Raw genomic sequence first — 12,293 nt, 5'->3', positions numbered from 1 at the left:
TATATATATATATATACATATTTCTATAAGTATATCTTCATATTTTAAAAAAAGTTAAACCTCCCTTGACTGGGGAAAGTCTTTCAGATTACCTCTGAAGTGTTAAGGGCTGGATTAAAGGGTGCAGTTTAAAGGGAGGCAAAAAGGCTGAAAATAGTGCTATGGATCTCACGAAATATACCTTCAAGATGTTTTTAGGTTAGAATATAGCTGTGAAAACTCAAATATCTGGGTAAAAAAATCCTCGGTGCTTAAATCCTTGCACTACAAGGACCTACTGAGTCTCTGGCAAGGTCAAAAAGGTTTGAGAAAATGTATTTGTTTTTTTTAGACATTTTTGAAGAGGATGTAAGTATAACAACAACATCAAACAGTTTTCCATCTACCGTAATTTCATTATTCAGAAATCAAATCTATTCAGTACATCGTTTAATTTTTAAGTCCCTAAAAATATAAATTCACCACAAGGTATTCTAAACAAAGCAACCCACTGGCAAGATGTTTTGAGCCCTTGCAGGGGATCAAAAAACATCTTAAAAAAACCCCAACAATTCGTCTAAAAAAAATCTGATTAGCCAGGCCAACAATCCCCCCTAATGACCCCCTGTTTTTTACCCGATAGACCAGTATCGGGTAAAAAGAATTAAGAGTTACAGCAAGGGCCAAACTAATCCACATGAGGCTTCCCAGGCAGGTAAAGCATCAAGGCATTTTGCTCTCCACAATATATTTTAAAAAACAAAATTTTAAGTTAGATTTATCACTAATTAACCTATATGGTTCTGGAGTTTTTTATTTATTTATTTCAATTAAATATAAATATCAGAGAGTTAAAATATATTCAACATTAAAAAAAATACATATCTGTAGTAGTGTAAATCATACATAAGAAATCTCGATCAAAGCCTAATACCTCTTGATCTTTTGTACTGTTTGTATCAGTATAGTTTTACTGTAAGTACAGTTTACTAAATATTTACCTAATTTCTTAACTTTAATCACAACGTTGTAAAAATTGATTGTTTAATTAAGTCTGAATTTGACTAATAAACAAAATAAATAAATCTGATAAATAAGTTTGAAATACAAAGTAAAATGATAATTGTGACAGTCAACAACAACAGTAAATGGCTAACAACAAAATAAAAAAGGCTGCTGATGTTCAGAGCCTCCTACAATTTTGAATTGGCTCTAGTTCCAATACAGAGACGAAATAAACCAATCGAATACATACATGTTTTAAACAAACCTAGTCATAAATAATAATAAGAAGAAAGGAGGAGTAAGAAACATGACAAACATACGGAATGTTTAAGTCATTCAGACACCGCAGACTAATGACACGATGGAACTAAGGCACAGAGAGTCTGGATGTTTCTGTCTGCATGAATGAGTATAAGTGTGTTGGTGTGTGGGGACATGTGTGTGTCACTGCCACTAATTGCTCCCTTCCCTCTAAGTTATCAGATGGGAAAATCAGAAGTTATGTTCCTGCCTGGCCCACAGTGGTCTCCTTGTGTAGCTTTATCTTTGAGCAGCCAGGGGCCACGGGGGCCACGGGGGCCACACCTTGCCTTCACAGGAGCTCTTGAGCACAGGATGGAGGGAGGGACTAATAGACTGCGTGAAGAGATAGGCAGATTATAGAGTGATACTTCCCGCATCCTCAGTGATGTCCTAGTGGCCTCATATGCTGAGATAACACATTTGAAGTAAAATAGACAGGTCATGCTGGAAAACCTTCTAATGTGTCTGAATTCCACAAAGCAGAGTGACCCTAAATTCCTGCCCAGTCGGGTGACCAGATTTTGGTTTCTGGAAAGGAAGGACACTTTTTTTTTTCTTTACATGTCAAACATTCCGCCTCATAGGGATCACGACCCTGGCGAAAGCACAGGATTTTTTTTCTTTAACTCCTCCGTAAACACACACTTTCGTTTAGGCATTGCCGTAAAACCGGCGGACACACATAGGCTATTGCCTGTCGCAATCAGGGGTCGACTAGCAGCAAGCAAACTCTTTTTGGTTTTCACACACTCACACACACACATAATGCAAAGTGAATGGATTTGGGGAGAAGGGCGTGACTAATTTGGCATACAGAGAAACCTTGAATGGAGTAGTGGAATGGAGTGGCTCCATCTAATCACACTGCACTGTAGGCCAAAGGTCTTCAACAGGGGGTCCGCGACCCCTAGGGGTTCCACGAAGGTACTGCTTGGGGGTCGCAAAAGTTTTAGCTGGTTAGACTTTCTTTTAATATTACCCCCTGCAAATTTTTTCCACATTAACATGAACTCAACACATTGTATTAAACAGATAAATGGAGGCAGAAGATGTCTTTCAGTCATCAATGCACACATTCAGCAACACACAGGAGCTCTTTCAAGCTGGGCACCGTTTCATTCACAACACCTGTCCCATCCACAAGGAATCAGAATCAGAAATACTTTAATAATCCCAGGGAGAAATTATTTTTGTTAAATGACTCCATTTATAATAGAATAACTATATGACCAGTTTGATATAACACAATTTCATACAATATATATAATTAGGGGGTCCCCGTTTCTTCTCGGCATCAGTTTGGGGGTCCTTGGCCTGGAAAATGTTGACCCCTGCTGTAGGCTATGTAATGTGTTTGAGGCGGTCAGTCAAAATCCCGGACGATTTTGAAATTCCCCCTGGACATTTTTCTAGGTCTGAAAAGCAGGACATGTCCAGGAGAAAGAGGACATCTGTTCACCCTACTCCACAGTAATGTTAGACTCATTTGACCAGTTATTGCCAGATGCTGTTGTTAGATCTTGAACAATTAGTAATTAGGTTTAGGAGTTATTTTCACCAAGAGTTAAAAGGCTTTGAATAGATTTTTACCCTTCAGCAAACGAGATCTTGATAAAAGAAAACATAAACTAAAAAAGAAATTAATAACTAGGTTTCTATATCTGATAGTAAAATTAGTTTGCACGGAAACATGCAAGTGTTATTGTCTGTAGGCGTTTTTCCAATTGTTAAATTTTGATAATTAGTCCATCCTCTTTAGTGTCTCTGCTTTCCTTCTGCCACAGCTGCTCCATAACATCTCCCAATGAACACACCTATATCTAATGTTTTTCTCCACTCATCCCTCAGCGTTTAATTTCACTGGTTCTTTCTGGTTTCATCTGTCCATTTGTATTTACTCCATTACTTGTTTTGTTACCATATTTGGGCCACGATCCCTGAACCTATTCCTCAGGGTTTACCCGCTATCCGCACTTACTAATAAAGTTCCGCTAGTACGCCATCTTCTTTAAGTTCATTTTATAAAAATTAAACATGACAAAGAGAAAGAAGAATCTCTGTGGGGTAAATATTTTTATATCTCAATTGAACTTATTTGTTCATCTGGGTCATTCCATAAAAAAAAAAAAAAAAAAAAAAAACACTCTTTATTTTGCTATCATCTATCTGGCTCTTTCTAGACACACATTAGAGTTTGGATCTACATGAAGAGAGAGGCAGCGCGGGTTCCAGGTTTCCACCCATCACCAGGTCTTGTCCTGTCTTGTTTTGCTTGACTACAAATTGAGCTGCTGCTCTCTGTGCCAGAACTGGAGGCGTAATTAAACCGATTTCCTCTTGAAACCAGTACAGACATCATTACCAATAAACCAGTTATTCTAAGTTGGTAAATGTCCACTGGATGGAAGTTTCCTTTAAGACTTTTATAAAACTGTTCCTCTGTTTACAGGTTCTAATGACATCGTCTCACCTCTATCTCATCAGGCAGTCAGACTTTAAACCAGTCGCTGAAATTCTTCTGTTTCCTTTAGGTTTTCCGTTTTATGTAACATATTTTTAAAGGTTAATTTAGCTTAATTTGCTGCCACACTCTTATCAAATCCATATGACTGCTGGGAAATGAGCAAAGCATGAGAAAACAAAAGTGTTGAGGAAGGAAAGAAGGATGAGGATAATAACTTTGTTCTCCATCAGACACGGCAACTAATCAATCATGCTGATCTAGGAAAAATCCCCTTCAGCCTTTCTATCTTCTCTGTCTATTAAAAGTGAAAGAGACTTCATGGATTTTGTGATCATGTCTGATCTGTCTTAGTCACATGACGAAACTTGGAAGATCAGAAAAAATAAATCCATTTAAGTGATCCTAAACACGAACCTCTTCCTTTGCAATCTCTGGAGAACATGTGCGGTTCTCCCCTCCCCTCTCATCTCTTCAAATCTCATCAGTCATCTCATCCTCTTAAATGTTCCACAGCAACACAGGAAGTTAAAGATCGACCGATGAGAAGCTGTCATAAACACATGACTGAAAACGTCAGGCCTGATAATCCATACCTCTTCTCCAACAATCCATCAATCCCTTTCTGATCGTTTTGTTACTTTTCCAGCTCCATTTACAGAAGTTCAATATCTAATGAAATAGCACTACCTGTAATTTAAGCACGGTAATATTCATTCAACACGATGTCAAATATCATAGTGAAGTGGAAGGAACACGGTGCACTGTTTGAAAAAAAAATATGGTATGCGGTGTGCATAAATGTGTTTGCCCTCCATAAATTGTTGAATAAATTGACATTTCTACTTGTTTTACTTAACATAGCTGAAGGTGAATCTATAAATCAGTAGTCAAGTAGATGCAAGTCTTGAATTTGGCTATTTTAACACAGGCATTCTTTGACCTAAACCAATGCAACCTTGTGTGTGTAAAGGTACCCTCATGGTGGATGATCTTCTGGTCTAGTCTCAAGCCTCTGCAGTTTCCAAAGGCCTGAACACACCAGACACTCTTTTAGTGCCCGATTTGACAGGAAATCAGGTCATAAATACATGGGGAAGATCAGACCGCACACAAATCTCTGCACCTGTACTTGCATATACTTTTTTGTCAGACCTACACAGCAATTGTAACGGTCAGACAGGAAGAGAGACGGGGTATACTGGAAAAACGATCTAGAAATAAGTAAAAATTTCCTAAACTAAGTGTATTTACTCTTAATTTGAGTAGGTAAATGAGATAGTTTGCCAAAGGAATTAGTATTTTTTGTCTTTTTAAAATAAGACAATGCAATTGTGTTTTCTTAATTTAAGTGTAAATTTTCTTGTTTCATTGGAAAAATGTCTCTTTTACCTCCTCAATCCAAGAACAAATGCACTTATTTTAAGAAAAAAATTACTTATCTAGATTTTTATTTTTTTTTCCAGTGTAGCAAAGTAAAACAGATCAATTTCTCGGAAAATCCAAGTAAAATCTCTGAATTGGAAGGTAAAACGACCGGGTTTGCTCTATGCGGAAACAAATGACAAAAAGCAGGCCTCATCCAATATCAAACCACTCCACAATCTTTGTTGTAGCTGTGTTTTGCTTTCCTTAAATGTAGTTTTGTTTATATTTCTATCAAAATTCTTCACTTGTTATATTTTGAGTGCAAGGTTGTAGGTTGAAAGGTGGCACTACTTTGTATTATCGTTGACAACTGATGCCACTGTGATGGTGACCACACCTCTAAACAATTTTTTTGTAAAGGCATATTGAAGGAAATTACCTTTTATACTTATTTAACGGGACAGTTAGATGTTACTAAATCAGATACAACCTATGAAATACTGTCTGATTGCAAAAACCTGATCATGGGGTGTGAATCCTTTTGCAATAGTCTGCATGGTGGGAGATGATGTTGTTTATAGATAATAAGGACTGCTTTGATCCAGATCTATACATTTCCTTTTTTTTTTCAGAATTCCTTATTTAGTGATCCTGATCGGTCCAAAAGGACCCCACAGCGACCTTCACCACCAGAGAGGGTAAGGAGAGAGGAATTCAGCAAGAGAATCCTCTGTGGTTCGAATACGAGTCTGACAGGAAATGAAAAACTGGACATTCCTGTCTGGCAGCAGTTGTCTGAATTTTACAACCTGTGTCTATGAGACATGGAACTGGATCAATAAGCAAATAAGAAGACAGACTCTACGGGGACATAAAGGAAAAGAAAATACATCAACTGGTTGTATTAGGCAGTTTGAGACCTGAGTGTAGATATTAATCCTCTTTAGTGACTCGTATATTTTCAACTATAAATGTCAGCATCAGTGAAACAGCTTCCTATAAATAAATCTACCTAATAGTCAACGAACTCCTGCAGTGGTGGCAGAATCAAGACAAAGGAAATATGCTTCATGCAGTTTCACACACGAGTCACATATATAGGTTCCACCAAGGGGATAGGTAGTAAAATTCAACCCATATGATTTGGGACACCTCTTAAACATTTATTTGAACAGATTTAGCCAAAAATCTGGAGAAACCATGACATCTGCAGTTGCGGTGATCACTCTTACGTGGGCTTTTGGCATCATTTTACGTTATCTGCTGCTAAACTGAGGAATGTAAGAAGAATGGGACGTTTTCAACACCTGAGAATGCTGATGGATCAGTTTATGCTATGCAGGACGTACTGTACTGGCGTACTGAACTTTTGTGCACAATAATAATCATTGTGTTATTTTCAGTGTGGGAACATGCCTTATTTTTCTCCAATACCTTTTTTTCTGTTCTCATGCCCTAAAAGAAAGCATGATATAGGAAGTTATCTAAACAAATTTTATAGTTAAGCCAAGCTACATAGATTACAAAAGTTACTGATTGTCTACATTGGTGGATCATGTCCAAAAACTTTATATTTAACTAATACTTGCATAAAAATTTGCTGTACATCTCTGTTTGAAATGTTCTCTTAAAAAACACAGGTTCAGGAAAAGGGACCACAGGCAAAGGTCAACAGACAAACACCAGGTAACCTGGGCCAACGACCAGGTGAGAAGTAAGAGTGACCAGAGGCTGTGAAGCGGGGCCTAAGGGGCAAAGGAAGAGGACCAGGGATGAGGGGCAATAGACCATAGACAAAGGGCAAGGGGACCTGGGGCAAGCATAAGAAGACCATAGGGAGAGGATCAGGAGCAGAATCCTAAATACCCTCCTAATCTTTGAAATTAAGAACTCCATCTGCCAAAAAAAAAAATATTTAGGGATTTCTGTGCAGTTCCCTGAATTGGTTTCAGATCATTTATCTCAAGTTAAGACTCAATAGACATTGGATTGGCCCTAAGGTTAAATAATTACTTGCCTAAATATTTGGAATATAAAATATATTTCGCACTCAAGGCAGCTTATATGGATACAAATAATTTAATCCGACAATCTGTTTAAAAAGATCTACCATATTTGAAAAATCACTTACTCGTACTGAATTTCTGAAGAACCCAAACCTGCTGCAGAGACTAAAAAAGTAAAGGCAATAATTGTGCAAGTCGGGTTTAAACTCTTTGGTCAAACTTTATAAGGTTCAGACTTCTGATGAATTATAAAACAAGGAGAAAAAAAATGATCAGACTTTAAATGGTTTATCTAAATTGCCTTATTTATTAACTTCAATACTATTTAATTCAACTATTATGATTCACCATTCATTATTTTAAGTAAAACATCAAACACACCAAATATTTATGATTCTACTTTATAGTTCTGCTCTTTTTTAGCTTTATTTAATTGAACCCAAATTTCTCTTTACTATTGTTGATGAAAATTGTTTTTTTTTTTTTTTACTTTTGTGTTTAATTTAGCTTTAAATTTTTGCTGTTTTTTTAAACGTTTTGCTGAAACAATATTTTAAATAATATGACCTCATAATTTTTTCTTGACACATAATTAATTTATCTGCTGAACATTAAATAAAACATACTTTACCTATATTTGTTACAAAATAAAAAATACATTTCTACCAAACTGTGACTGCATCCAGCTCGATAGATTATTAATTATTACAGTTTGTCTACTGATACCTAACTAGAGCCGGGAGGATCTGTTATCTAGAACTCACTACATGTATTAAGTATACTGTAAGCAGATAAATAAAGCATTTATAATGAATTCTAAGCTTTACAAAATGTTATATAAAAGCTTTCATAAATAAATTGTCGACATTGCCCTTCTATATAGCTACACACTAGAAATGAACAACATATATGCATAGAAAAATCCAATTGTTATAAAAATAAAATAAAAGATTTCTGGATAAATCATGATAACTCCTATTTATACTAGGGGTAGGAACCCAACATGAAGTTTTTATATAAACTTAAACTTGTGAGCTGATCTGCTCCATGGGTTCCTAAGCTGTCTGTTTAAGGTCTGCAATGCTGAATAACAAATCCAATTCACACAGAGATGACATGAGCCATCAGCAGATTAGTAAAAAAACATATTTCATTATATACCTCCAACTACACTCTGGTTGCATTTAAAAGAACATAAAGTTTATTAACTCAAGGAGAATAAAGACTAATGGGAAGACCACCCTGAGACCCTTTAAAGATTGATCAATCTCCTTACTAAACATGCTCCTAGAAGAGACTCTTAACAGCATGAAACATTACAAAAGTAGTTACTAGAAGAAATATTTCAGTTTGGTAACTGGCTACTCGAGTGCACAAATTGCTCTCCTTATCTTCATTGAGGCCTGAATGTAACAGATAAGAGATTCCTTTAATTGGAAGCTGGGTAAAAATACAATAATCTGCCAGCACTTTATAAATTCTGCATGCAATTATGTTCCTATTCCATACATCAAAAATATAACCTGTGTCTTTTAATGTGATGATCCCCATTCTCCTTTTGGATGCTCTTTTTTCCCCAGTTTATTTTAGCAAAACGCTTTAATCTCTACTTTAATGTAAAATACTGTTTATTTTTTAATTTCCTGTGACCAATATCTAGATCAGCCTCACATTACATCATCATCTCTCACCCTTCATCAAAATGGACACTTAGGAAGCAAAGTGTCAGCTCAATAAGCAGGTTATTGGCATGGGACAGAAGTCACAGCCATCCCTACATGCTCTCAGCAAGCAGCTGATTGGTTCCAAGTGACATTAATGAGGAAGAGAAGGTGTTTATTAGAAGTGGAAGAGCAGGATGGAGGAGTTTATGATTGAATCTGTTGCTCTCTCGTGCACACAGATCACAATAAAATACAAATATTAAAGATGAGAATCAGGAAATAAAAGGGTTCAGTTTCAGTTTTATGGAAAGAAAATGAGAGTTCAAGTTTAAACCTTTAGGAATGAAATTGATAAAAATGTTTACAAATGTATGGAGGGTATATTATTAAATTGAGCTAATTATAAGCTAATTATATGTTTGACCATTTATGAAAATGAAATCTAAACCTATATTTTCACAGACACTTAAAAAAAAATGTTGTTTTTTTTAACCACTTTTTATGTTTTACCACTTTTTATTTTACGTTTTTATGTTTTACCACTTTTTATTTTACGTTTTTATGTTTTCCAAGTTGCTTTAATCTTATAGGTCCATTTGCATAGGTCAAGCAGTACATACATGTAAAGTGGAAGGAAAATTATACACAGAAAATATAAAAGCTGACAAAGAAGGTGTGTATTTTCTGTTACGCCTGTTTGAATCAGTAAAAGAGCCTTCAGTCAGTTTCACGCTGCAGATCGTTGAGATTTACCTCAAGCAGCTTTGAACATATCTCTCCATCTTCTGTGCAGAATAACTTAAGATCAACCAAATGAGGAAGAGAAAATGTGGCTCATTCTGTAAAAGAAACTGAATTGCAGTTGTACATATACTAAGGGAAACCTTTGCTGCCTAAAAGTGAGATTAACAGACCTAAAATCAATCAAATATTATTTACAGTAGTCATTTGTTGTTTTTTATTATCTGACTCTAAAACTGTAATTGATTTGAAAACAATGTCTTGTTTCTTTGTTTTAATAAACTCATCTGTATCAGCAAAACCTCAAGGTTCACTGAAAAGAAAGAAAAAGTAGCAGAACTCAAAATTTTAAGGAAATGAAAATATGTAAAATGTTGACTACAGTCATTTTGCAGTGTTAAAGTAAAGTGCTTTTGGTCCGACTCGGAATTAGTGTTATATTAGAACTCTGCATAGTGTATATCTTACTCCAGTTCTTACTGTAATAGTTTGAAAACTTTGACCTCTATGTTATTGTAACTTTTTTTCCAACCTGAAAACATGAAAGCAGCGGTGACTTACGTAATAAATAAACTACAAATCCTAAACTGCTTACTTAAAGCTTATTGGCCCTTAAAGAGAGAATTTGTCATCCCATTTTTTAAACTCTTTTTTTCTTCCAGGGACAGTAGCAGTTTCAAACATCAGACCTTTGCGTTTTCTCCAAGAAGCAATTGCTCTCTAACCACAGGCAGTTCCAATCCCTGTCTACATGGTTACTTAACTATAAGTTGTGGTCATTATACATTTACAAAAAAAATAAAAAAGTAAGTTTTGTTGTTATTGTACAGAAACTATAATATGACTTTGCTTGGCAACATCTTCAACAGCAATTGGCACTGTTATAAAGGAACAATCTGCCTCTAACTCAAAAGCCACCTCCAAAGGTTGGTTTTACCAGACTTTAAAACAGCAATAAAAGAAAGTTTGCAAAACTTTCAACTGTTGAAATAATCTACAACTTAAAGTTTACAATTATTTTGGTTTTCTGAATTGAGTTTAATAGTTGTCTAATATTTAACACTGTTTTTTCAATTCTATACAATAGAATTCTATACAATAGAAATTTCTTTTTAAGCCCCCCCAAAATTTTGTTTTTTTAGGCCTACATTTATTTGTAAAAAGCAACGGTGATATTTTTTTTTTTTATAGATAATTTATATTAATAATAACAATGTTCCTGTGCAGCTTTATGCACTGCAAAAAAAAAACTTAAATCTAATTAAGTATTTTTTTCTTAAAATAAGTAATTTTTTTCTTGAATTGATGTGGTAAGTGAGGCACTTTGCCTGTGGAACAAGACATATTACACTTAAAATAAGTAAAAAAAATAATAGCTGTGTCTTATTTCAAGAGCATATTATCTACTTATCTTATTTTAAGAGTAAACAATCTTATTCCATTGGCTGATGATTTTATTTAGCTACTCAAATTAAGTACAAATTCACTTAATATAAGACAATTTGCACTTATATCTAGACTGTTTTTGCCGTGTGCGCATTAAGGTTTCCTCCATATGGTCAGCATTTCAGATGAAGACTATTATAAACCGATGGGAAAGTTTAAAGGGAGTGAAAACCTTCTAAAGCAGTAATTATAAAGCAGTTTAAGATCAAATATGAATAATCATCAGTTTTACCTGTACCATTCCAGTCCCTTGTCGTAGAAGCGGTCGAAGAAGTGCGGCTCTGCGCCCACGGCTCTGACGTCCGGATGGACGCGCAGAAACTCCAGCAGAGCGCGAGTGCCACCCTTCTTCACCCCGATAATGATGGCCTGGGGAAGCGTCTTGCTGCCGAAATTATTGGCTATAGAGATGTTGTAGAAAGGCTGGATGCCGTTCGGGGAGTCCGACAGCTGCTTCCGGACGAGCGACGCGGAAGACGCGCTGTGCGCATCGAGAGGCTGCGCTCCTTCTGGACCATCTCTGCTGGACACCGGTCCGTTTTCGTAAACGGGTCTTGGATGTGAGTCGCAGCATTCGTTGAGGCAGTAGAGGAGGTAAGTAAAGAGAACAATCATGGTGAAGAAGAGGGACAGCTTGGACTGCGCCTTCAGGTGTCCAAAGTTGAACGCAGCTCTCCATTTACTACATCCCATGGGTCGCGTTCCTGAGCAGGAGGACACAGCGGAAACATGGCACATCGAGGGACATCATACCACTGTGTTCTCCAGCTCCTCACATGATAACATGGATATTCCAGAGGCGCAAACTGAGCCAAACTTTCCCACTGCGCATCGAGGCAGAGCTCCAGATATCCATCGGTTTTCTTCAGCTCCCAGGAATGAAAGACAGCATCTTTAGAAAGTCCTCCACAGAGCCTGGAGCTCCACTGGCTGCGTCTCAGCGGGAAACCCACATCCACGCCCTGGTCATGAAACGCACGCCCCCTTTTTTTTATTATCTCCAACCCATGCGACGCAAAAATAATAAGAGAATAATTATCACTGAAGGGAACGCACTACGATCCCCTAAAGTGAACAGGCAGGGAAAATTTCTCATGTCAAATTATCATTAGAGCAATTTTAGAGGAATACGGTAGTTAGTGTAATTGTATTTAATGCGCTTTTAATGCGCTGGAAGGAGGAGAAGGTTTGGAGAATGATGGAGGAGGGATATTAGATGTTGGATCAGAGATGTTCCTGTTAAGCTTTAGGGATATTTCTGATTTATTTTATTCCTTCTCGCTTTCTGACCATCCAGAGTGCTGACATCTAACCAGCCAG

General features: G+C 36.5%; 1 protein-coding gene across 1 annotated transcript in view; it reads right to left on the bottom strand.

The window, feature by feature from the left end:
- LOC107086228 (heparan sulfate glucosamine 3-O-sulfotransferase 6-like) overlaps positions 1-11,909 on the bottom strand; it is a 24,042-nt gene extending 12,133 nt beyond the window's left edge. The window contains exon 1 of the mRNA XM_015377041.1: positions 11,206-11,909. Coding sequence (XP_015232527.1) covers positions 11,206-11,711 — 506 coding nt within the window. The 5' untranslated portion in view covers positions 11,712-11,909. The remainder of the gene's footprint in view (positions 1-11,205) is intronic.
- Between the last annotated feature and the right edge of the window lie 384 nt (positions 11,910-12,293).

The sequence above is a fragment of the Cyprinodon variegatus genome, unplaced genomic scaffold (genome assembly GCF_000732505.1).
Source record: "Cyprinodon variegatus isolate N-32 unplaced genomic scaffold, C_variegatus-1.0 Scaffold146, whole genome shotgun sequence".
In the NCBI taxonomy this organism is placed as follows: Eukaryota; Metazoa; Chordata; class Actinopteri; order Cyprinodontiformes; family Cyprinodontidae; genus Cyprinodon; species Cyprinodon variegatus.
This window is presented reverse-complemented; position numbering and strand designations above follow the sequence as displayed.